We start from the raw sequence: 27,126 nt of genomic DNA on the forward strand, positions 1-27,126 counted from the left end.
TGTAACTTGAATTCTTAGTTACAAAGATAGCACAATTTAACTTATTCTTTATGGATCAAAAATTAACCAGATTATATCCATGCCATAATGAAGTCCCGTGGAAAACATGAAATTTCTCCATAAAAACAGGTATGAAATAGGTTTCTGTCTATAAAGCAGATGTATGCAAAACAACTCATTTCACAAATGGTATTTAATGTAAAAATGGTGAAAACATGATTGACCAGTTGCATAAAGCAGCCTTAAACCTTTACTTATTTTGCTCATTCCAGCAATATGAAGAAGCAAAGGGCACATTCTACTATGAATAAAACAGACGCCATTAAAAAAACTCAAAAAAAAAAAGAAAAAGAAAAAAGAGAAGCTCATTCATCATTCAGTTTCATTAAGTACCTTAGGGCACACATGGATCCAAGGATTTAATAACTGGCATTTTTCTTTACACTGATAACAACAGGACATCATTACTGACGCTAACAGTCTGGGAACTAGCAGAACAATACCAGAGACAGTCTAAATGGTGCATTAAAACATAAGAAAAACTAAAGTATTCAAACTGAAAAATGAAATCTTGGGATGTATTCCAAACTTTCATTTCATACCCATACCAGAATGGCAATCATTTCACCATCATATTATTTTATAAAAAACATCCAACCATTTTCATTCTTTATTGCTTTTTGCAAAGCTCTGAAATTCTCTACACTCATTTGACATGCTTCCATTTTTAAAGAGGTGAATCTGAGGTACTGTTTCATGAACAACTGCAGTTGTGCTGACAGGCAACTGAACTGCACCTCACAAAATCTGAAGTGGTAAAAGAATGCTTAATCCCAAGTTAGCAATTGTTTCAAGCAGTGAGAAACCAATGAATAGTTTGCCGAACATTAACAGTACTTAGGTAATGTATGTGCCACAGTGACTTTAACAGTATCAAGTGAAGTATACACGTATATTCAAGGCAACAGAAATTTTATGGCAAGGCTATGGAATGCACATAGGAGCTTTCAGAAACTTCAAATAACAATTTGAAGCTTTGCCCTGTATTCTTCAAAACACTTATGTAAGTTTTCCCAACAGTAATGGAACTTTTAATAATCAAAATTACATACTTTATCTTTTTCTTTTCTCCCTTCTTTTGATGCAATTTGTTCTCCAAAATAATGATACACAGGACAGCTTTGCAAAATGTTCCTGCCCTCATGAACTGCACTGGTCCCAAGAGAACAAACTTACTGAAGTTAGAGATAACTGTTTAGAAACTCACTTTCTTATCTGCAGGCACACCCCTCATTTTTTTGGGAGTAATATGCTTAACTCATCTGCAGTGACGAGTTAACTGTGCAACTCTTGAATGACAACACAATCTGAGAAAGTAACAGAGGTCCCTATACTGTCATGATAAATCTTTCTGGCTGTTGAGTTTGCTGCAAAGAGTTAAAGTTATCATTACTGCTAGTAAGGCCTTGCATTGCAACCCTTTTGTATTTAAGCGTGGCAGTGAGCAAGAGGCTGTATAGTTATAAAGCAGACACACAGCATACTTGTCCGCTTCCATGCCCTTCCTCCTTTCTCTTTCACTTACTTCCCATTCGTTTCTCATCAAGAATTTCAGAAAGATCTAAAAAGTACTTTGAGTAAACAATTCCATGGAGCTGCAGAACCTGGACACTGCCCAAAAGAAAGGACTTGAGACACTGGCTAACAGAAAGGATGACACATATTGAAAGAGAAGTACTCAGGCACAGAATACTGAAGAACAGTTGAAAATATAGTCTGCATCGCTGTGTTTTGCAGGCATCAAGCAGCATGATTTAGATTGGTAGCAATGAACCAAGAACTTTGCAGGCTTAATTCTAACGTTCCTGTTTTCTAACACTTTCATACATAAATATGTTAAAATCTCAAACCTCAGAAAACTGTGAAAAACAATGATGTAACAGGACTTGCACAACAGTGGCAAAAGAAAGCTGAAAACTTCAAAACACTGATGTGCTGAATATGTGGGCTTTTGTGGCGAATAAATATTAATAATACAAAGTATCTGAAAACTAACCCAATACTGTGCTGTTTATTTTAGTGAAATTTAAGGTAGAAAAGTATAATTTATACTTAAAGAAAATTCACATAGAGAAGACTGCAGGAAATTCACCTTTGCCTAAAGAGCATTCATCCTCGCATCTTCCTGTAGATTCTGTCCCTTAGAAAATTACTTATTATTATAACTTGTACTGTATTGATTTTTACGAGAGAATGTTTATCACAAATATGGTTATGATTGACCTGTCATTCTTTTTAAACCTATTACAGATCTGATTCAGAGAAGTATCTTACTGAGGCTAGCAAATTCCCTTTCACATTAATTTGAAATTACTCAGGAAAAAAACCTCCTCTACAAATAGTCACCTTTAGTCACCTCGTTTACTTCAGACTTAAAATGGAAGGCTTCAAATTAGAGCCATTTTAGTTTAAAGGAAGAAGAACTTCACCCACAGATAGAGAACTTTTCAGCAGAAACAGGCATCACTACATTGAATGCCACAGGTTTGCAGCATTTGTTACATAATTAAATGATTTACGAGAACACATTTTGGTTTACATTTCTTCAGACTATAGCACAGTCTGAGGAATTCTGCAACGTACTATGCACCAGACTACACACTATAGTTTCCCTAGCTGGGAGCTGTAGAGGGAAGCCAGGAAAGAATGAGACTTACCTTTTTTCATTTCCATACGACTTTTGCGCAACTTTCGCATGGAGTATTAGCACTGTTTGATCACCTCGCTCCTTTAGATAATTTCGCATTGCTTCCCTAAAAATTAAAAGACAAATAAGCTTTGGAAGTTCTTTTGGTTTTGTTTACAATTATAATAATCCAAAGACAGGTTTAGGATAAAAACCCCCAAACACCTGAAATTCAAAAAAAGACAACCATTAATAGGGTCGAGATGAGTTTGTTTTGTTTTTTAAGACAATTACACAGCCAAACCAAGCAACTATCTTGCATGAAGCTAGCCGTAGGGGTCTGTGCTATCAATGCCAATCACTACACCATGTTCAAACACCATGCACACTTTATTAATTCAGTATTGTCCCCTTAACTAACTGCAATGTTTATGTAAAAGTTTTCTTTTGGTTGTGAAAATACTAAGAAAAAGTTAAATTCTTCATCTTATTGTTTCATCTAGTTTTCTAGAGAAACCCTCTACTTCCTGCATACAATCACGTAAAAAAAATAATTAAATTTTCTATCGTTCATCATCACTGTAATGACAGACATCATACAAAAGCTATAATTACCTCAAACACACCAACAGCTATTCCTTGAGAGAAGTAAGAGAACAATACACCCTATCATTCGTCTGTATAATAATCTAACTGTTCATTAAGCAGCATGCCAAATTCAACACCCTAGGGTTTAGCTGTGTCAGAGTGCTGACAGGAACACTTTTAAGTCCCTGGAGGAGCTTTTGCAGGTTGAATACCCACCAATGCACTTATCTTCATATTCATCAACCAGAGAAACAAATTATGAATTTAACAGAAAGTTACATGAAGAGATGAAAAGCTGCAAAAGAGGGATTTTGACAGGTCTGGGGTTAGGGTTTTTTTGTGAACTGCACCCAACTGTTGAATTCCCTTTGGACAGATCTGGAAAACCAAACATTTCCAGTGAAAAAAGATATAAGATAAAAAGCAGTATTTTGTTGACAAGACCTTTTCCAAAAGAAATCCCCACATATGGTTTCATAGAGGCAAGCAAGTAGATGTGAGGCAGGGAGGGGACATCATCAACAACGCAGCTTTGCTAATGACGTTTTGTAAATTCTTGCATTTGTCACGTCTGCATAAGACAGCGATCGGTGTGCTAGATTTTCTGTGTAAATAGCAGGATATAAGAGCAAAGACTTGAATTACTGTTTTAAATTTGGACTAACTTGATCTATTACATTTGTAAAACTTCTGCTTATCTGTGAAAGCACAGATGGAAGAACTGTCTCAAAGCGCACAGACTTACTTTATTTACAACCATTGTTTAAGAATATATTTTAAACCACAAAACATAATTCACTGTGAAATGATTATACATTTCATTATGATATATATTAGCTCATTTAAGTGGTTTAAAAACTTTTAATCTGACAATTTGACATACTCTTAATAAAGAGTACTGTCATACTAAACTAAGAACACCTGTCATACTAAAAACTTTTGGCTTGACTACCATTAAAAAAACCACTCAAAACCAGCAACCCACACACAAAACCACTAGGTGCTATCTCATGTTTATTTAGCATTGTATGAGGAAGAAATTCTGCCTTTTGTCTGTAGCAACAGACCAGCAAGACTTGTATAATCCAAGCTCCTAGGAGAACTAGGAATGTTCTCCTCCAATCCCTCCCACTGATAAAGAAAAGACATAACCATTGCAATTCTTACATGACTTTTTTCATTATTAAATCTTAAAACTATCCACAAAGGTAGTACTATTATAGTTTACATCTAAAACAACTAGAACAGTACAAAGTAGTGTTGTTCCGTCAAAGCCTGCACAACAATGAATATATTATTAGACAAACAGGACTGCCTTAACACAAAAAAGCGATAATTTTCCAATAATTGAACTAAATGCCTTTAACGATTTACAGATACATTTTTTAGCATTACAAAACCAAATCATACTCTTAAAAGTTTGTGTGACAGTTTTCTGTTTCAGCATTTTTCTCTTCAAAGGAAAAAAAAGTTAGGTGGCTTGTCTCCAGCCTCTATCAGTATAGAAATGGTTTAAAAGCTACTGCTTTGAAGAATGGCTAGCAGTTCCCAGATGCCTATCCTGTACTCATAGGAAAGAGCAGCTGGCACACTGAGTAGCTAAATCCTGTACATGAAATTTAGAGTCACTATAGTTAATAGAAAACTTAATTAAAAGACCTTACACTGAATAGTCATTATTTTTGTTCTTTTTAAAATCATAGAAGATAAATTCTTAGTGTCTTTAAATATCCCTGAAAATAGGTAGGCCAACAGGAAACAGCAATGTTTGTTCCATTATGTATAAATCAGTATAGATCAATTTTGCATTGAAATGAAGTTTAACAATGACACAAGCTAACCTGAACCTTATCCAGAAACGCAATGAAACAGATATCCCCAACACAAAATGTAAATGCTCCCCCCAACCCGTGCTTTACATGAGGCATAATTTCATTCAAAACAGAAGTAGGCCAGAGTTACAATGGGTTTCCGTGTCTTTATACAGCACTATTACCACACAAAGCTACAAAAAAATTGCACATCTTTTGTACTTCAAGCAAACAGTGGATTTTAAACTCAGTAGCTACTTATAATGGGCACAGTTTGTGGCACAGAATAATAAACATTTGCATAGACTGTGTTACAACAGTTTGAAAAAATGGTGACTACTTAACAGTTTCCAGTATAAATACCTGCCAGGCAGACCAGGAACAAATCAGGCACAGTACTCCAGTCACTCTAAACACTTTTCAGAATGGATTGACTTGATGGTACTATTTGATGCTATCTCTGACTGTTTAGGTTTCACCAAAAATTGGTTAAGATCACTACTTGACAGCACTGTGTTCATTGTACTGTTACCTGCTGCATGACAGCAGTAACGCAATAGCTGAATTTTGGCAGTAAGAAGTATTATTTTACACGACCTCACAAGACACTTTTACCCAAGAAAAGAAATCCGGCTCATTCCTGGTGATTTAAAAACTAAGCAGATTCACATCTGACTGAATAATCTACAGTAACTGATATGTGAAGTCAATACCATTTCTAAAAAGGCATTCTGAGTATCACATTAAAACCAAGTCACTCCCTGTTCAAAATTTCTCTTCTGGCTGCTGATTGCATACAATAACTGAAAAGCTTTGATATTTAAAATTCTAGGATTAGCAACCCACAATTTTTTAACTTGGAAATCCTTCTGAGAATTAAAAGGGTAACTTTAGAAAATTGTTAAAAACAGAATTTCTTTAATGCTTACCTGGTGAGCCGTTTTGGTTGAGGTCGCTCTCCAAATTTCCTGAAAAAAGAAAGAGTTGCTAATTTAAAACATTAAGTGTTTAGTCATAGTTTTGCAGTGAAATACTATCCCAATTTTACAATTTTTGAAAATGTATCAGAATCTGGTGTCTTTTCTTTGCAATTTCCTAGATAGATTACTATCAAAATATCAACCACCTCCTTGCAACAGCTTTTCCCATAACACCAGGGGCTTTTTTAATTTGGAACAATAGATAACTTTCTTTGCTAAAGTCACATTTGCTTTCTCTCTGAATCACTTTTGAAAAGTTCAGATATCACAAGTATGTAAATAACCAGAAGATCTTTGCCATAGCATTGACCAGAAGTGCCAACAAAGGCAGCTGTTATGAACATACAGAAATTAACAGACATATCTCTGAGTTGACAAATCACAGTGAATGCTTCCCATCAGGACAATTTCTCAGAAATCTGTTTTTTTTGTAATGACTTCTTACAAAAAGGATGACAATGTATTTCATACGTTTCAGTACAGAATTATAAGAAAAATATCTCTTGTGGAATGTAGCCAAGTGTGATCCAGAAAAATCCTGCTATACACTTAACATTTTTTAGCCATAAAGTGTTTTGAGACAGCTGCATTTCTTTCAGTGCTTTAACACTGTTCCTGAGAGAGCGTACACTCTTTACACTAGGTTAAGACTTTCCACAAAAGTCTTTATTTACATAAGATACTGAATTTACACAGGACAGAAATATTTTCATTAACAAAAACATCCTCAGATTAAACCAAAATGGTCAGGTAAAAGACCTGAAAAAAGGAAGGCTGTACCCCAGCAACATACATCTGTTCAACCTGGTAAGGAAATATAACCACAAACTAAAATAAGGACAAAGAGGGAAGGGAAGAAAAGAAAAAAAAAAAAAGCGGGCTTAGCTTAACACCTTTCCATCTAAAAATAAACTGAGACATAAGAGGCTGTGCTTCTGCTGCCAGTGTTCATAAGTATTTCTATGACTTTCCAAACTCTTTGATAAGTGGGCATATCTTTCTCTTTATGCTTCCTAGATAGTGAAAAACACCCTTTTCTAATACTGCCCTACAACAGTGTTGGAGGCTCCCTAGGACAGCGAGAACTTGATCATTACATGATGTGACAACTCCCCTGTTCATGCAGTGGATCTGTCCTGAACTCTACAGCAACTGGTGGTGGAATGATTTGATACATTCCAATTTCATTTGAGTAATTCTAGAAATGTACAAAGTAAAAATATACAGCTATTGCCATTTATATAGTTGAGCAGAGGAGCACTCTCCTGAAAAGACAGTGACGAGAACATTCAGCAAATTTTGAAGTTATTTTTCCAAGACTTGAGAAATTAACCTTCTAAAAAGTACTGGTAGTTTACTCTACATACAGGAATTGAATAAACAAGATGAAGCCAAATTTTTTTTTCAGTTTAAACAGTGAAATTAAAATTTATTTTTCCAACCAGACAGAAGTTCCTTTTACATTTTACTTTGTTGTTATTACACTGTTCACTTGTTTGACTTTATTTTAAATTTTAATGAATCAATGAATCTAAAAGTCTTGCTGCAAGATTTGTTTTTATGTTTTTTAAATTCTGAGGTCTATTGGACACATACTTCATTAGTATTTTTCTCCGTGTTATGTATCACTGCATTGTCATTTGTAATGCAGAAAGGTAACTAATAAACCCAAACAGCTTTGCAGTTTGGCAGCAGGAAAGTTATATCCCAAAGTGTTTCTGCTTCTACCACTTATCTTTTCAGGATCTGCCTAGCTTAACCTCCCGAGCATATCCTGTGCCTCTGATTTTTCCTGGATAACAGTGTGAGTAGGTGTGTGTATCCCACCTCCGGTACTATCTATGTTGTTACTGTTCTCCCCTGAAGACCTAGGATCATTATGTCTGGCAGAGGATTCACCTCTCTGTGACTCACTGACTAGACAACAGATTACCTTTAAGCAATACTCTCCAGACAAACAACAACCCTATAGATTAGCTGCCTGATTCTGAGTAGAACTAGTTTTTGTTTCAATCCCTCTGCACATTTTAATTCACCATGAAAAAAATTAGTAAGTGCCTAATTTGGAGCAAAGGAGGCATTACACACGTCATACTTGCTTGTACTGTGGCCAATAGACCTAATCCAAGATGAAGACACTGGTACATCAGAAACTGCATTAACACAAAAACCCCCTCCCAGACAAAATCTTACACTACCCTAAGGCAACATCTACCCATCCAGAGCTCTTGAAAGCAGCAGATACATCCCCTTGCATATACACTTACTGCTGCCTAAAGAGAGCTTTATTAACAAGGCATCTATACGAAACAGTTGCAATTACTTAAAGAAATAAACCCCACCTTTTTCTTTAGTCAAAGCCTGAATATACAGCACAGGAAAAAGTACCAAAATCCCCATTCTTCAGAGGCAGAGCTAAAGCACTGAGCCGTTCTGGAGATGCACAGGGTAAACTCTGATCATCTGATGCTCAGTGCAGTACCTTTATAAATCACATGCCAGCTTTCTCTAGCCTCCTCCATCCAAAATAAAGTTAATTATGGCACTGTAATAAACTTGTGAACACACATAAATGTAGCCTTAGCAACACAAACCTTCCAAAGAGATGACGCAAACTAAATCTGGTAAATCTTTTATCATTCTTTCAATATACATTAGAGGGAGAGGTAGAACAGGAAGAAATTACATATTCATATTTACTTACTTTAAGTCCAGTTTTTTACTGTCTCTACATTAAATTCAGCTACTTTTTCCTCAATAATATCATCTTGATGGATGACTGACAGTGATGCACCCTAGCCTTAGTGTCTTCAATGAAAAGCACTTTCCTGTGCCACCTCAAAAATCATTTCAAAGATCCCAGAAATGTTCTTCAGAACCAAGAACTCTAAGACTTACCTACACATCACTCAGATTAGCAGACATTTCCGCAGGGATAACTATATTTTAGGAAAAATTAATGTGAATTGTACAGGAATGCTATAAATAAAATTATTTAAATAAGTGACCAATACGTGCATGAACAAGGTTGATGGACACTGCATTCTTACACACTCAGTAAAAAACCTCCCTAGCTCAATAGCAACAGTCAAATAAGTTAGAATTCAAGGATGATTAAGAATGGAATAGGAAACACAAACATTACCATGTCATAACATTATTCTGCCACACACCCACAATTCTGAAAACTGCCTGGAGTTCACTGAAAATGTAGTGGGAAAAAGTTATCTCAGTGTAATAAAAGATAACGCAAAAGTCAATATGGATGCTCAATGGTTTTCATATGCAATTGGCTAAAACTGTTCAGCCTTTAGTGAGAGTAAGAGCATGAGAAGAGTGACAAACAGATGCAGGGACCTAAGAGACTAATAAAAAATTGACCAAATGTGAAAAGGAGATGGTTATTCTCTCTCTCACACACACAGGAATTAAGAAATAAATCTAATATCTGAAAACTTCATATTAGAAAAAAAAAAATCCTTGCTCTACAAACACTGTTATAACTAAGTTGTGAAACATATTGCTAGAGGATATTATGGAGGCTGAAAGCACAAATGAACTCAAAAGATTGAACAAAAATCTGGTACAGAACTCCATCAGCTTCTATAACTCACAATGACCTATTTTTTACAACCTTGTTCTCAGGAAAACCTAAACCATGTTCTACCAGCAGCAAAGAAGTTACCAGGAGGAAAAAACCCAGTCTACGTTTACCCTATCTTTCATATTCTTTTCTTAATTGTCCATTACTGACCACTAGCAGGCACAATCTGGTATATACACTCCTATGAACCAGATATATTCCACAACAGCAATTGCATTCAGGATGCCAGATTTTCAGTCACATTGCAAAACTCAAGATATACAAACAATACATGAAAATTAAAAAAACAAAACAACAAAAACCAAACCAAACCAAAAAAGCATCACATGTATTTCATGTAATGGTTCATCTGTTTTACTCTTTCCATGTGCTTGCAACTTGATGTAGATACCTGTATTGAAAACACAACCTGAAGTACAAAACCTATCAGTAACTACCATGTAGAAAAAAAGACTAAGAGGCTTTTTAATTTTTCTGATGTTAAGACAGCTCATATTAAAGCACAAGAAACACATTATCATTGGTTTTGTACTAAATGACAGACATTGTACAAGCTATGATTGCTGTTATTTCGAATTTTCATATTTAACTAGCATGTTGAAAAATGAGCCAGTTCAGACATTTCAAGGTTACCTGTCAGAGATGACAGACTGCAACATTTTTCTTGCATAGGTTTTCCCTGGATTTCACTGTTCTGAAGTTCCTTTTTATATTCAGTATTTCTATTCCTCCTCTTTGTTTGTATCTTGAAAATATGCAGATTGATGGATAACAAATATAGACAGGAGAGGAAACTAAAGATTGTATCATAATTGTATTCCTACAGTGGTTATTAAATAAGCTAAATATATATAATTTGAAATCCTAATTATAAGTTATATATCATTATATCTCAATGCTCACCAAGTTCATTGCCTTTCCTTTGTTTTTTATTTTACTATTCAAGACTAAGTGCTGTTTCAGGTGTACTGTATTGGAATTCTGAACATACAGTCAAGTTGCTGTTTCAATTCACAAAACTAATTCAGTGCAAACTATTTTATTAGTATCTCCCTAAGACACTGCACTGCAAACATGAGCGTGAGCATTAGTCACACCATAATCACTTGCTGTTGCAGTAAGTTACACTTGTTCTAGTAATTCCTTTTTCAGTCCTGTATTTTCTCCAACCACTAGTTTGTATTCTATTATTTCATGTATTTTATTTCTCTTTTGACGCTAAATTAATTTCACTTCCACATTTTGCACTGAGGGCATAACTTTTCTCCCACTTCATGTCTCAAATCATTCCTCTTTTCAAGTCCATCCTTTTCATTTGGCAAGTCCTAGTTTGTCATTCAACTTTTATTCAAACTTCTTTTCCCCATTCACAGAACAGGAAGTGAACTTACTCCTTTTCTACCTCTTTACTGCCCCTCAAGTAACAATGGAAATGAACAAGTGTACAAACATTAATCTTACAAGTACACTAACTAGTTTTGCTCAAACTTTTAATATTCTCAGGTTAGGTAAAAACATGACACAACATATAGGGTAAGTTTCAAATGTTTTCAGAAAATATCACAATGCCAAATCCTATTTGGAATTCCTAGCTCAGATAATTCGTACTATAATATAGTTTTCTGTGGCTGCAGGAGTATGAATTTCCACTGTTTCCAGCATCTACAAAGGAGCACAAAGACAAAGAAAATCTAACAGTTATTATATGCCTCTACTAGAAGTACCAAATTTTTTTCTGTCATACAGTCTTACTTTCTGGAGATAACTGTTTTGGCTGAGGTGGGTTTTTTTCCCCAATGGTTCTATGTGTCAAGTCAACTTTGGAAGGAAAATAGGTAAATTAAAATTAACCAAGACAGTTTTGCCATTTGCAAGAACAAAATTATATTTTAAAAAAACCACATGCTGTCCCATCCTCAACTTTGACTGAAAATCTGTGGTCACTAAACTGCTCTAGCATCCTCCTGCCTGGAATACGAACTTCAAATTTTTCCAGTATTGGGCTTCAGCCAAGAACATCCTTTTTACAGTCCCTGAGAAAGTCCATTCACCTTTATTTACCGAGCACAGAAGCATTAAAAAAATATTTCCACAACATTCAAATGGAGGCAAACTTCAGCAATTTGCCTTAAGAATTCTATTTTTACTTGGCCTATAGACTGACACAATTTTTGGCATCTAGTAGGAAAAGTACGGATCTTTCTGTAAAGAAAGCTTTCCAGAAAGCCAAAAAGCAAAAGGGAGTTGACAAATTTGAGTACAGTAGGAATAACAGCTGACCAGAAAGCAAGCATGTTGGAGAAGTCAACATGGGGGGGAATAGCAGGAAGAGAGAGGACTGAGAATGGGAAGACATGAAGGCAAACTAAGACTTGCTCAGTGAGAATAATGGGCCTGAGAACATTATAGGAGATAAGGCATCAGAAAAGCTTATGGCAAGGCAAAACATTCAGATTTAACTCCAGAACATACAAAGACCAGTAAAAACACACTACAGTTACCATCTTCTCTGTCAACTTTTTCTGTGACAGAAGTTTTCATGGTGTCTTAAAAATTTTACATTGAAAATAAGAGCAAAATACTTGCATTACCCTGAAGAATCCAAAAACATAGCAGATATTAATGTGTTGAGATGTCTGTTTTCTTTTTGCCTTACATAAGCATAGAGAGATCATGGGTGTTGGGGTCTAAGCCCAGTAGGAAGCTAACCAGCACACAGCTGCTTACTCCCCTGACCCCGCCATCACAATGAAGAGAAAAGCATGAGTAAAAAGCAAGAAAACTTGTAGATTGTGATAAAAATCGTTTAACAAACAAAGGAAAAGTGGAAGAAAGATAAACAAAACACGCCAATCACTCACCACCTCCCACATGTAGACCGATGCCCAGCCAGTTCCCAAGCAAAAGCTGGGTAACCTCTCTAAACCCCTCTCCTCTCCATTTTATTGCTGAGCATGACACTGTATGGTATGGAATATCTCTTTGCTTAGTTCGGGTCATCTGCCTGATTGTGGACCCTCCCAATGTCTTGTGCACCCCACAATCACTGGGGGGGGACAGACATGGGATAAAGTGAGAAACAGAGAAGGCCTTGATGCTGTGCAAACACTGTTCAGCAAGAGCTAAAACATTAGCATGTTATCAACACTATTTTGTTCACAAAGAACACAGCAAGCACTGTAACAGCTGCTATGAAGAAAATTAACTCCATCCCAGCCAGACCCAGAGAAAACTAAAGAATGAATGCTTTTTACATGGGAAAGAAGTGCCAGATTTTGAAAAGGCAGAGTGCCCGTTCATTGGAAAAGTTTCACTCTCAAACGTCCAACTGTCAAATCATTTCCAACTGGACCTGTACACTTGGTGCTTTTGACTGATCTAGCAAGGGCCTAATAATTTTCCTGAATAGCAAAACCAATTCTTTATTAGTCCAGTTATACGATAGCACATATCACAGAATTTGCTGCAGAACTTGTTAGAGGAACTCTTTAATAAGCTACAAGAGATGACTGTAATACCTCAGTATGGATTCTGAAAACAATCCCAAGACAAGCACTCAGAAGGCAACTTCCCTGGAAGGAAGTCTTGTAACTGCAAGTGTAAGTTGTAAGTGCAATCGTTCCAGCTCCTTCTCCTGAAGCACAAACCTCTCAATGTTGTCAGAAATAAGATATGGCTATCACTAATCCAGGGCAGTATAAGACCCAGAGACTGAGTGGCAAGTCCCACTTGCCCTAAAAAAAGCTGTCAAATAAATGGGTTTTGAGACAAATACAGTGTGCTTTGCATAGGCTTACTAGGGGGTAGAGATGATTAAGAATACTAAATTAAATATAGTGACTAAAGAAAGTTTTTACTTCCTCAGAGGAGGTCCAAGAGAAACAATGCTTGAAACGGGAGGAGTCTAATGAAAAGAATTTAAGATTTTTATATAATCTCTAGAGAAGTTTCAGAATATACTAGGCAATTCAGAAAGAAAGAACATAAGAAATTCCAACTTCTGCTCTCTAACAATACGAAGTGACAATGAAGTTTGGTGAGAGGTTGCAGTTAAGTTCCAATATTTCTAGTATCTACCAAAGAGGTGGTATCCCAAAAGCTACTTAAGTGTGACAGGATTGAGGAGGACAAAATACTGCTATTTCAACTACTATAGGTATATTGTAGTTAAGAGTGTAGCAAAAGAAACCTCTGTGCTTTGCTTAATCCCAGTTCTAAAAACACAGTCAGCTGTCAGATACAACCTTCTAGAACTCTTACACGGCCATGAAACTTGTGAAAGAATGTGAAGAGTTTGGGGTTGAACAGTGAGACAAAAGCCTTTTAAAGAAAGAAATTAAAATAAGACAAGTCATCCACAGGTATTTTTTATCATTCTCCCTCATCTTTAAAACAACCGCTACATATCTGGGAAGCTAGAAAGTCTTTCAAATGTATGTTCAACCTTTAGCACAAAACAACCCCCATCATAACAGGGCCTATTGCTTCTACCACAAGAAACAAAAATACTTTTCAAAGAATTCATTTCAAGTTGCTATGTGATCAATTATCACAAACCCTATTAAATGTGGTGTACTACAAGCTCACCAGTATGTGACCTCACTAGGTTTACTTGGCCTACTGAGGTTATCTAAGATCTAGGAAAGTGAAAAACTAGGTTTTTCTAGTTTTACATTTAAAGTTTGAGGATTAATATAAAAGTATTCCTTTTCAGCTATTGACAGAGACATCATCTGAGAAAAGCTGAAAGAGATGGATTCAAGTAGCATGCTGGGACCCTACTTTCTCTCTTTCTTTTAATCCTCTATCCTGTGCCCACTTCCAACTTCACTTTGCTTACCACAGACAAATTAGTGAGGAACTGAAGAAGCACTGAGGAAAGTTTATACTCATGGACTTTAAACATGCTTAAAATTATCAAAGCCAACATATATAAAACAGTGCCCATATACAGGACACACTGAATAGTTCTCGGGAGCTATCCCTTAATCTTCCAATTGTTAAAAACATTTCATACAGGTTAAGCAGTACACTGCAACCTACATGGTAAGACTCAGCTACTCCACATCACCCTTGTTTTGTTTTTGCAGATTTCCACATTTTGAATAACATGTTACATCAACAGTAAAAGCAAAGCAGCAGATGTACATTTTAAAACATAGGAATTTTCTGTTAAACTAAGTATATTTTCCTGTGCACAGATTTCTGTGAAGACAAGATGCAAATACTGAAAATATTTCTGTGCATTCACCTACACAACCATATTCTCTTACAAACATTTTAGAACACAGCTCCCAAGGGAAAAGATCATCTATCACTAGGAAACATTATCCCATCTGGTGGTTTCACAGACACAAAGAGAATTCCTACATATTAAAAAATGGCCATTTATGATCCCACATGAGCTGGCATATAAAAAAAGACCACAAAATTTCATACAGTGGTTTCTGCTATAATTGGTCTATGAAATACACATTAAATGTAGCTGTTGATTCACATCACTTTTAATATTTGTTTGCTTTTGGAGATAACTGATGCATTTGATTTCTATAAGTGCACCTTATTCCACACTGATATCCTTTATTTTTTAAATGAAGCTGAAAGTAGGGCACTGTTATGATTTGCCAATGGTAAAAATGCACAGCTCAAAAAAGTGATGTTCTACAGGTTTAACACATGATTAAAAAACCAAAATAGCTAAAGGATACAATTTCTAAGAGATTAATGCAAAAGATGTAACTGAATTCATAGATCCAGTTATAAGATCGAAGTAAACACAATTAATGTTACTTATGCTCAAATAGAACATTTCACATTTATCTTTTCCATGTATGAGGATACTGAATAAATGAACCATATAAATGGCTAAAACAAAGACCTTCAGAAGGAAAATTTTACCTTCTCCAAAACAAAAACAAGTTCAATATCCACAGGTCCGATCATTAAGGGAAATAGAGACAACTGCACTACCAGTAACAAACACCACACTGAAAATACAAACTAAAAGGAAAGAATTAAAATAAACAAGCTTATATTATATTATCAAAAGAAAGGACAGGTGATGAAGTAATTCTTCTCTCAGCCACTCTATACTCCATAGCCTACTATTCCACACAACCTTAATTCTTCACAAAGTTCTGAGCAGACTTAACTTTTCTCAGGCTACAGCCCTCCACATCCCACACATATTTTTTCTTTGCCTTCCACTGATCTTTATAATTTGTTGTAACTTAATGCCATACAGCCTAATATGACCCAACCTACACTGTGAGTGTCCCTAACTACTGTGACTTTATCTGCGTAGCATCTTAGAGAAAGGAGTTTTTAAATCCCTAAACATTTTATGGTCTACTATTTCCTTTCGCTTAGCAGAACCACAGAAGTTGTTGCTGTGCTACTTCCCCAATAAAAATAGTGCTGTGGCCGTTATTTAGTTCTAGAAAAGGTGCAGAAGACACTGAAGATTATGTAGATCCATTATTTTGCAGTGATGTATCTGACTTAAGAGTGTTGGGATTTTTTGCTATGAACATACTTGGATTTATGTAATATGACATATGTAACTAAACACACAGATAAATGATGCATTTCAGAGGCTTTTATTCTTTCTATAATATCACACACCTGAGGTATGGAAGGAAACTGCTGAAGAAATGACACCTATCTCCCCTCTTGTTCCCTCCAGGTGCAACAGTGTTCATAAGTGCAATCCTCTAGAGCTGATGAAGTCAGCAAAATGACAGTTTCCAGATCACCCATCACACCGCAGGCTGGTTCATCATTCAGGATGAACACATGCACTAACAGAGTCACATGCAGTCATCAACTCACTCTCACTTTTGCCTGTCAGCGGCACTTAGGCCCCGATTCTCATTAGGGTGTCTACTGTAATAAATTTTGCTATAAAGACTTTGCCCTAAGATTAGGAGATGAACTAAAAGCTAACCCATTTTTAAAAATACAGTTTTCATACCTACACATAATGTACAAAGAGCCAACCTCAGCCAATCTGCTTTGAAATACTACTGACCCAAGGTACCCTCTCTTTCTTGTCCATCCTACAGAAGGACATAAAATTAACTAAAACCTCACCAATCGAGAATATCTAAGGGACATGAACAATGCTAACATTTCTCCTACTCCTGAAGTCCTTTTCTCCTCTGTAAAGAGCAAACGATGGGTGGTCCAACTGCACTGTGGCTCTTTGGAAGCAGGGGGCACAGCAGCCCCTGAAATCACAAAACCAGAAAGTTTTTGATCGATACACAAAACATTCCCTCTCTTCAAGAAAACAAAAATAAATAAAAAAAAAAAAAGACCCACCTGCTCCAGGGTGAATGCCACCAACCATGCACTATCACATCTTTGTACTGCATGATCCTGTACTGCTCCGGCCTATACTTAAAGAATTTAAGTCCTCCAGCACAGGGAACATGTTACGTGTTTGAAACGAGTCTTCGACTGTACAGCACTACATACACTTTTGGCACTATATCAAATAATACTGACATAAATACAATAGAAAAAGCTCTGCTTCATTTAGTCACGCCCTCTCACTGAAAGTCACTGGTTCAATTAGAAACTCCCTCTCCCTTTCCTGACCTGCTTTCATCCTCCCACACTGCTTTCATTATTGTCCTCTCTCTTTTCCAATCCCCATAAAAAGAAAATCACAGAACCACAACTACAATTTAAATACAGCCTGCACCGTATCAGTAAGTAGGCTCACTTTTAAACAACGTACAGAAAGTAAACAAACTCATTTCTTTATAGTAGTCTACCTACATTTGGAAAAAACCCTTCATCCAGTAAATCATTATACTCGTACATGACTCAAAAAAATCAAAGGTCTAGTCCAAAAAGGACATAATTTTAATCCAAACAGAACTCGCACAACTCTGCCACACTAAGTGAGGCAAGAAAGTCAGTAATGACAGCTTATTTAAGAACAAGAAAGTGCCTAAACATGTATCTGGAAATGTGTTTTCCCTGCTTTTGCTTTTTGCTGCAGGTACCTGCTGCAAGAAGCAACAGTAGCCCAAAGATCTCAAGTATACTAAAGAACCTGACTGTTATCAACTTAAAGGATGCCATTAAAATGTTGGAATGGTATAGAATGCGAGAAACATCATCAAAAATTATTCCATTTATTCAGATTCCTTTATATTCACATGCTATTATTTGTGATTGACTCCCTAATAACGTTGGCTCAAATGTTCAGTGGAAACTGCGTATTTGCACACACTTACCTTAGCAACTGAAAGAGTTATCAACTTGAAAAATCAGCATGCCAACAGAATCTCAGTCCTAAAACACAATATAATTTGGCTCAGCTATTGTAACGGCATAGGGAATGTGCAATATAAGGCTCGTTAGTTTTATCTTCATCCACTGAGATCACAAAAGAGCAACCGTTAGGAAAAAGGAAAACAACTGCATATAGTTCACAAAACTGGCTACTAAAATAATGGTAAACTGCAAATACATAAAAACAGTCTGAAGCATGCTTCCACATGTAATGTCCCACATTCAAAGCTTTTAGTGACAACTGATTTGCTCAGTGTACCGTTATTAGGATTCTTCTTGTCCATCTAGCACAGTAAATTTTCGCCTGTATCTCACCTTGCACATCACCTGTGAACAGATATTTCACAAGTGAACTTGACTCTTATTTCCTAAGAAAGCAATTCTAAGTCCCCTACTAAACCATAATTTAAGTACCAGTGAGCCTTTAAAAAACAAGCAGCTACCTTTTCTTTTAAGAAATTAAATTTCTAAATAAGGTAAGAACAGAGCTATTGAGTAATAAAGCTGTGCTTTTTACAGTTACCATCTGCCCATAATTGCAAATAAGATGGAAGAAGAAATTTTTTAGATGCATGAGAAATCAACTTTAACAAACTTACTGTTACCTCTATTGCCTGATTACTTGACAAAAGTCACAAATTAGACAGAAGATGAGACTTTTTAGACCACTTTCCTGCCAATATAGGAACCCTCCAATATACTATAGTACCTGAGGATTTGCTGAACCTTGCTTTCAATGACTGAATATCTGCAGTGTTCAGAGAACAGTCTCCCCTCTTTAAATATACCCTCCATCCTTAACTGGAAGATAAGCTTCCATATCCTGTGCAGAAGGCATCTTAAAAAAAAGTGAATAAAAAAGCAGCACAAAAACTTCAGGTTCATGGTTTTCTTTGAATTGCCACCGTTCATTGTAATGCCAAAAATACATAATAGAAGCAGAAATTGTGAATGATTTTGCAAGGAAGTGGTAAAGAACCATACTGAACTTACAAAGAAGGAAGATTCTCAAAAAGACAGCCTAACCTCACTAACCATAAAGGCAAATACGTATTTCTTTTGAACACCTCATAAAGAGATAACGGGTTCTTGACAGGATAGTCATTGGTCAGCTCAAAATTTCTAACCACTGCTCTATTAAAATAATCACTCTTCCATGTGCTTTTCCTTACTCTATACCCACATAAACAAAGGAGCTTCAATACTACAGCAACTGCTTCCTATCAGCAGAAAAACAAGAACATACTAATCAGTCTCTAAGGGGCTTACTGTCCTACTCCAAGGACCTTCAGAGGGAGCCAACTCAGCCCATCAATCTGTCACACCACTAATACACTGGGAAGCCGGAGGCAGAGGGAAACCAGTAGTTTTGGTTGCACAAAGATGCTCAGTCACCTCAGCAAATTCAACTTTAACAGAAGCCAAAAGAGATTACACAGAAGGAGCAGCTAAGCTTGTCTTCTCTTACATTCTAGCAAGCCTGTAACTCTCATAGGAAAGAAAATAAAACACAAAAGAATTCTGCAAGGAAAATGACTTGTAAAAAAACAAGTCTTAAGCATAATTAAGAGATCTTATCAGCAGTCAAAGTTTAGCTTAGGTTAGTTATAAGACTGTCACCTCAAACGCAGTCAGAACTTAATGCAAAATGACAGCTAAGTATACTAACTTCTCTAAGGTTTAAGCAGGCCAACTCTGACAAGTCTTGCTGTGACAGTTTAAGTCACCACTGCCTCAAATGCCTTTCCCACCTCTCTGCTAGGTCAGGGTTAGCAAGCATGTCTGTGTCACAGCCACTACAGTTCGCAGTTGGACTGTGGCTTCGCAGGCAGCTGAGCTGATTTGTCACCACCAAACACAAGTCTTGCCTGCCAGCTTCCCCCTGGTTACGCTGACCTACCCTTACACACCAAACTCCAGCACATGTCAGCCCTTTCCACAGATAGATTCAAATCAGTAACCCAGAACAAAAACTGTCTTTTGGGGGAGGAGGAGGAGGATGAAAGGAAGGAAGGAAGGAACGTGAATTTTATTGATTCAGTCAGGAACCCACTGAGTGCCAGTACCACCACAATGCAATCAACAGAACACTCAGAGGAGTGGCAAATAAAATTCATCTCTTCGGTAGATTAAAATGATGACACAAAACCTGTGAATAGATATACTCTTTAACAAAGCCGTATGTGGCACCAACCTGTTTTACAAAATTACAGGGTTTCCTAGATTTCAGATGTTTTCTTATTGCATCACCCAGGAATTATGTGGTTACACTAACATTAACTGGGCGCAGTTGCAAAATGAGCTGTCAGTATTCTAGAATTAATCAATCTCAAGTATATTGTTTCATAATTAAGCTTATGAATACATCATCCCATGAATATAAAAACAGCACCAATGTGCACACATCCCAGAAAAGAGGGAGAATTAGAAGGCTTTTTCAACTTTCTAGGACAGCTAAATCATTCGGAGGCCATTCTTCACCGTCAATCTTTTTCATTATTGTTGTGCTAAAGGTCTCCAACTGGGAAGCATTTTATATAAGCAAATTATTCTTAGACCTTTAAAAATCGCATAACTAGACAGCAAAGTTAGGTGATATTCCCTCTGCAGTTTACAAACCTGTGTTTTTATAAAACCAGAAATGTTTTAAAAGATTTAAAAGCTTTGGATTTTTTGTTGTTGAATTGATTCACAGGTAAATTATTTCTATGTTTCCAAGAGATTAATTTATACTTCAGCTACAGCCCCTGCAATAATTAACAGAGCATTCCCACATAGGAAAGACACAGAAATTCAGACTTCCATTTAACAAATACTTGACTGGCGAAAGAGGAAAATAGGGTGTAACAAATATATTTCTGTTTAAATGATATAAGCTAAAAGCTCCTTTCAATTACTGCTATTTTTAATTGCAAAACTCAGATATTTAGAAACAAATTGCTAAAGAAATATAACCTCTACAACGTCAATCATCAAATACGGTAATACTTCTAATAACTCTTGTGGTAAATGAGTCAATGATCCCCGAACAAGATAATTAAACGGACACTCCAAAAATACACTTTTACCCCTCCTTATCACAGTATATTTACCACAACCATATAAAAAGATTAGATTAGATGTCTGGGATGTCAGCAGGCTAACACCTTATCATCCTTTCTTCTGGTATTATAATATTTGAATTCTCTTACATAGTTACACAGGTTCTTATTGTGCCCAAATAGCTTTTATGGGCCATTTTTCATAAGAAAAAAATAGTATCTGCAGAGCACAAATGCAAAGCAGTTATTATTGTCCATTTTTTTAAATGGAAATTGTGTGAATCATACTTAATTCAAGTAGGCTTGCTTTTCAGGTTTGTCAAGTTTAAACTCCACACAGATGCAAATTACTGGCAAAACTTCTCCCTGCATCTTAATGAGGTACACTATAAACTATGAAGCCAACTTGAAAACAAGAACGTTTCTGAGACAAATTTTACTTGATGTAGGTATTCTAAGTGTTTAAGGAACTAGTATTTTAAAAGAAAGTTTTACCCAACAGCACTTAACTTCTGCACGACATTGAACCTGTGACTGCTACAACACTAGTTTCCCAGAATAATGCCTGTGCTGGCACAATTTTTTTGTGTAAGGATTTTACTGCACGATAAGCGTGCCTAAGCAGTGTTACGAAGACTCCCAACTGCTGAGCTCTGAACCCAACCTCTTTTCAAAACATTGTCTCATTCTTTCAAGTACATTCAGGCCAGAAGGGAAAGTAAATCAGCAAAACTGTTTTGAAGTACTAAACAACCAAATTTAACAAGTCATTTCAGTTAGCAGCTACCACCATCTCAATTGTATCTTGACTGGTTTAAAAATTATTGCCAACACAGGACTGCTGAGTGCATAGTATGCGGAACACGCTAATCAATAGGGAGATTTCCTTCCCACAATTCCTGCCTGCTCCTGCTTGAAACAGGGCAGACTGAGCTCTCCAAGAAAAATGGGAAAATCATGGACAAAAGCAATCATTAAGGTTCAGCAATCAGATAGATAAGCAAACTCCTAAATTAAAACATGCAGACGCCTGTGCAGCCAAGATAAATGAAAAAGTCTCATCCTAAAGAAACTCGGGGAATGTCCTAAATTAGAAGGTATGGCTTAGAATTCAGCATTTTAGAGAGATGGTATCTTTTCTTCTAAGGCACTAATGCATTCTGGAAAATATGGACACACTAATGTGTCCACAGAGCAAGCTTAGTATTTTACTAACAGCTAATACTCCTTCATTGCTTTAGTTTCACAATCTACTAAAAAATGAAGCTTATCTATAAAACTGATTAGCCATTCTTGCAATAACTTTGGAACCCATAAATCAGTTCTAAGTTGAAAATGAAGAGTTTTTAAAGACAATTAAGTTAGTATGAGTTTTATGAAAACTGGAGGCTGGACAGACATTTCCAAAATACTGATGTCATTGAAAAAGACAAGCAGAACTTAGAAATTACATACTGTTTCACAGCTGGTCACTTTGCATATGCCATTTGGATAGATAGCAAGCATATGCCTTAGCCATACTACAGCTAGACTTTGCCCATTAGGTATGAAGGAGCTCATAGTATTGCCCCATAAACTTTCCTCATCATACAGGGCATAAATGTATAGGAAACACAAGTTCTTTTAGTCCTGCTGTTTATAGAAAAACTTGGGAGACCAAAAAACCCTGTTACTTGACAATAGCATATGCAAAATACAGACTAAGCAAATGAAGAAAATTCAGAATGACAATTTTAAAGTGCATAAATTATCTTATATGGTTATGGGAAAGTTTAAACACTGTCAAAACAGCATTCACGCATATAGAATACAATACCAGCAGTTCATCTTACAAGTCTTTTAAATCTGTTATCTACATGCTGTTGACCCAGGCATAAGAAATACAGAAACCAACTGTTTGCTCTACAGTCAGATTGTAAGCAGAGGGTCTCCAGAATTTCTAATGATAATAATAAATTATGAAATGCAACTTAACTGTTGAGTTATACACAATTTTAGGGCCCCTGCGTTAAGTGGATTTAGAAAAAAAAACACAAACAAACCATGAGTTGCATACTAAGTTTATTTATGACTATAAACCTCTTGGAACAGGTATCAAATTATGTTATGTTTACTAGCCTGAAGAAAGCCTAATAAAACATACTGGCAATTTAAAGATAAACACCAGAAAAGTGTATCACTGTGTAACTTTACTTATTTATTTCCCCAGTGGTTCACAGGTTGTTGTAATAATTTTGTGTGTCAAGTTACGTACCATATTAGCTATGATGGTGCCTAGCTCTTTAAATAGATGGTATTGCCACGGGGACAGAGGAAGAACTGCTGGACTGTTTCTATGATGAGCAGTGTAGTGGGAGAAGTGAAATGTGAGCGGCAGGTTTGGAAGCCCAAGGTATTTTTCACTTCTGTTTTGTGTTTTTTCCATATACACAGGAAATTCCCTTGGGGGGAGAAAGACCAACTTCCCTACAGCTAAATACAAGAACATGTGTAAAACAGAAAAGCCATTCAGTGTTTCCATACCTTAACAAAAGAATAAAAATTGAAGAATCAGACAAAAACTTTAACACTGAGATAGTGAAATTTAATTGTCCCACCTCCAAAATTTCTTCAGACAAAAAAGTCTTTGCAGTAGTAGAAAATTCAAGAGAATCAAGAGACAAAAGAGGATTAGGATGCCTACACACACACACCCACCATCTACCTTTGTGTTTAGAGAGTTCATTCTCTTCCCCAAAACCAGACTACTATCCATCCATTCCCTGCCGCTCCCCTCTGCTGCTGCAAAGCAAGTGAGGAAATGATGAGGAAGAAGGGCAAAGTTAAGACAGTCCCACCCAGAGGTAAAGGGCCCTCTGCTCCCACTGCTAGTGGATGCAGGGGTTATTCTTATTCAGGCCAAGGCTCCAGCAATCCATTTGTCCATCTCCAACAGCAGGATTAATGGACAGCTGAAGAAGAGTAAGAACCAGACAAGGCCAAATGCTACTTCCCCTGAACATTCTCCTGTCTATGACTATTTTCAGTTCAGGGGATTTCTGAGCCCAGCATTGTTGCCAGGAATGAACACAGCTTTTATTAATAACTGGACCTCACATGGTCCAAGCATACTGTAGATAGTAAAGCACACATACTATGTGCTTTGGTGTCCAGTGGGGCAGAGGAGAGACAAAGGGAGAGTTCTGCTATAGAACAGGGCTATAGCAGATGTACAAGGAAATCCCAAGGCAACTTGGCATCATCAGTACGATCAGTCTCGAAGTGTCACCCCACCCCAGGACTAAAATTCAGTTTTAACAAATGAGCAAAGCCAGTTACATACTGGCATGACACTTGAAAAGCCTGCAAATCACGTCTCAGAAGCTGCAGACGCTCACTGCTGACCCGAGCGCTGCAACAGATCACCACAGCTCTCTGAAGGTGCACACAGAAAGCCAGCTGTCAAGCACAGTATAGTAATACAAATGCTTATTAATAAAATCAACTACAAACTGTAAGGGAAAGCATAATGAATCTCTACTAGTTGTGTATTTGCTTTTCAGAAAGCTAATTTAAATAAATAAGACAGAGCTTCTACATTTGAGGGTCCCAAGCAGTTTTGTTTTCGCACCACGCGATACAGCCCTGCTACCAGATGTTTCTAACTTCTGAGAACAAAATAAGACCTTTAAAAAAAAAAAAAGGAATGTGCAGATCCAGCTGAGGGTTTTGGGGGTGGTGGTGGTGTTTTGTTTTGTTTATTTAATTTTTCTCAAGGAAAGGATTTTCCAGTTTCCCCCAGAGACTGGCAACTATAAAACACAACGTCCTTTAGGAAATATACTTTGGTTAACTACATAAACAACACTGTGACAGGCACCCTACAGCTGCTCAACTATGCAACCTTTAATAGTTACAAGTTCTGGTCGACCATGCCAGCACACCTTGGGACAAGCCTGAAGAAGATTCAGCACCAGGGCACCACTCTTCACAATACACAAAGAATACAGAGAGGACCCAAGAGCTCCAGTTATCCTGACTGGTTTCGTAATGAAAACCAACATAATCCATCATTTCAGGTATACTAGACCCCCTGTTAAAAGGGCTCACTGAACCTGCATGCCACCCAAAGTTTGCAAGCAGTACGTGTTATAGGTGAATACGGGGTACTTACAGGAACAATACTGTTCCAATACCTAGGGCACTTTGAACTCAGAGTCCTCAGGAAGATGTTTCCAACAGCTACAATTATGTGTAGACACTGTAGAAAAACAGAATAAGGAATCGAGGACTGGGACAGAAAGGCAAAAGCAAGTCAACAATGCACTAAATGGCCTCAGGCAGAAGAAAAAGTAGTGGATTCCATTACAGGTTATTTGGCAAAGGAGAAGCTGATAAATGACCCAACTCTTAGGAGAACAGCATGAAGCTACTTTTGGCTTTCAAGACAGAAATTAAGCAAGCTGCTGAAAAAAGGAAGAGGCCACAGACAGAAGGAGCAATGAAGATCTGGGACAAAGCTTAAGTGTTTGCTTCCTGTTTCTCCAACTACGGTCCAGTGTTGCAAAACTGAATATTAGAAGGTTCTTTTTACTGAAGGAGAAAGGTTGCACACAGCAAGCCTTACTGGCTGGAACTATTATTCAATTCTGATATCCAAAGTACATGCCTATTTGACTTTTTAAATTTTGATGCAAAATTAAGGGGGCAGGAGTGCTTTAGCCAAAGGGCTACTACATGAGCTTCTTAATCAACTGAGAGTAAACTGAGGCTCACTGTTGAAAGAGAAAGTGCACCAGTGTTACACATCTACTTCAGGAATATCTTTATGTTAACCTTTCAAATACGTATTTTTTTGTGACACAACAATAGCAGACAAGGTCATGACAAGTGCATCACAAAAATCTACAAACTACTAAAGATGCCTTCTCTAATGAGAACAAATGTGGGAGAGAACTCTTTCAATCAAACTGGTAATTTTTAACCTATATTAAAAGACCCCAGCATGAACACTGTTTCTCTAAGGTTCTGAAAAGGTATTATGAAAACCAAATCTAACGTTTGTATTCAACCACTGAAGCAGGCAAAAAGAGAAGTTACAATTTTATGCAGAAAGTTACACATGCTCTTTTAACCCATCTTATGTTAGAAGAAACTTTCTGTATAGTAAACATTAATTCAAGTTGTATAACAAAGCTGTTTAACAACCAACCTGAAGTTTATCTGTATACACACACACACTCCCACCCCCCTTTTGGGCAATGCTTATTTACAGAATTTAGCTTCAAAACCTCGTCTCAGCTTTACTTTGTTTGCTTTCATCACTTCAAAAACAATCCTTTCTCCCGGTTCTGTTGCTTTAGAAATACACCATGTTAGTAAGAACAAAGTGTCCTGTTTCTTCAGAGCTTTCAATATACTCCCTACAAAGCCACTAGCAACAGATTGCAGTCTCTGAATTCATTCAAAGTTCTATTTTATCCATCCCTCTTGGAGCAGCAAAAGGGTAACAAAATAGTAATAGCTTCCCATATACTTGAGAGAAGGGTAGTGAAAGGAAGTAACAAAACTCCTCCAAAATAATGTGATCCTCCACTATGTCTTCTTCCTACCCCTCCCAAAACACACTTCCTGCCCTCACAATATTAACACTTAGTATCTTTCTTTGGCTCTCCCCACATAACTTAATTTTCCTCATCTCTCTGTATCAATGTTTTGTCTTTTATTTCACAAGATATCTGGGGTTCTTGAATTCCAATCCTCAACAGTTCTTTAGCTGGGAGACAAGCAGAATACCAGTGCTCATTAGACATCCCCTCTCACAATCAAAGACACTGATATGGCCAAGCTCCAAGTTCCAAAAAGCAAGGAATAGTGTTTGTATTTGACTTAGAACATACAGTTGTTTGATTATCACATTGGTTGTGTAGTTACAGTGACTTCCCCATTCTGTAGATAATGGTGGTGATGCTCTAAGCACACCACAAACCTTACAGGTCTAGTGACAGCAGATGTTGGGGGAAAAAAGGGAACCAGAGTAAGGAGCAACACTGTTGGGAAGCACTCTGGAAGCACTGCTCTGGACAAAGGTAAGTGAACACAAACTGCCCAGGAACAAAGAGAATAGGGC

The 27,126-nt window shown here is 36.8% G+C and overlaps 1 protein-coding gene across 5 annotated transcripts in view; it reads right to left on the minus strand.

Moving 5' to 3' along the window:
- Positions 1-27,126, minus strand: part of RBPJ (recombination signal binding protein for immunoglobulin kappa J region) — a 155,911-nt gene that overhangs the window by 24,616 nt on the left and 104,169 nt on the right. For 4 of the 5 annotated variants that reach the window (XM_049795469.1, XM_049795459.1, XM_049795444.1 and 1 more), the window contains exons 2-3: positions 6,015-6,053; positions 2,718-2,813 (exon numbers count right to left, since the gene is read on the minus strand). In XM_049795469.1, coding sequence (XP_049651426.1) covers positions 2,718-2,813; positions 6,015-6,053 — 135 coding nt within the window. Of the gene's footprint in view, positions 1-2,717; positions 2,814-6,014; positions 6,054-17,918; positions 17,941-27,126 lie in introns of those variants that run through there. The other variant, XM_049795452.1, reaches the window with a different exon arrangement.

The sequence above is a fragment of the Accipiter gentilis genome, chromosome 3 (assembly GCF_929443795.1).
Source record: "Accipiter gentilis chromosome 3, bAccGen1.1, whole genome shotgun sequence".
Classification (NCBI taxonomy): domain Eukaryota; kingdom Metazoa; phylum Chordata; class Aves; order Accipitriformes; family Accipitridae; genus Astur; species Astur gentilis.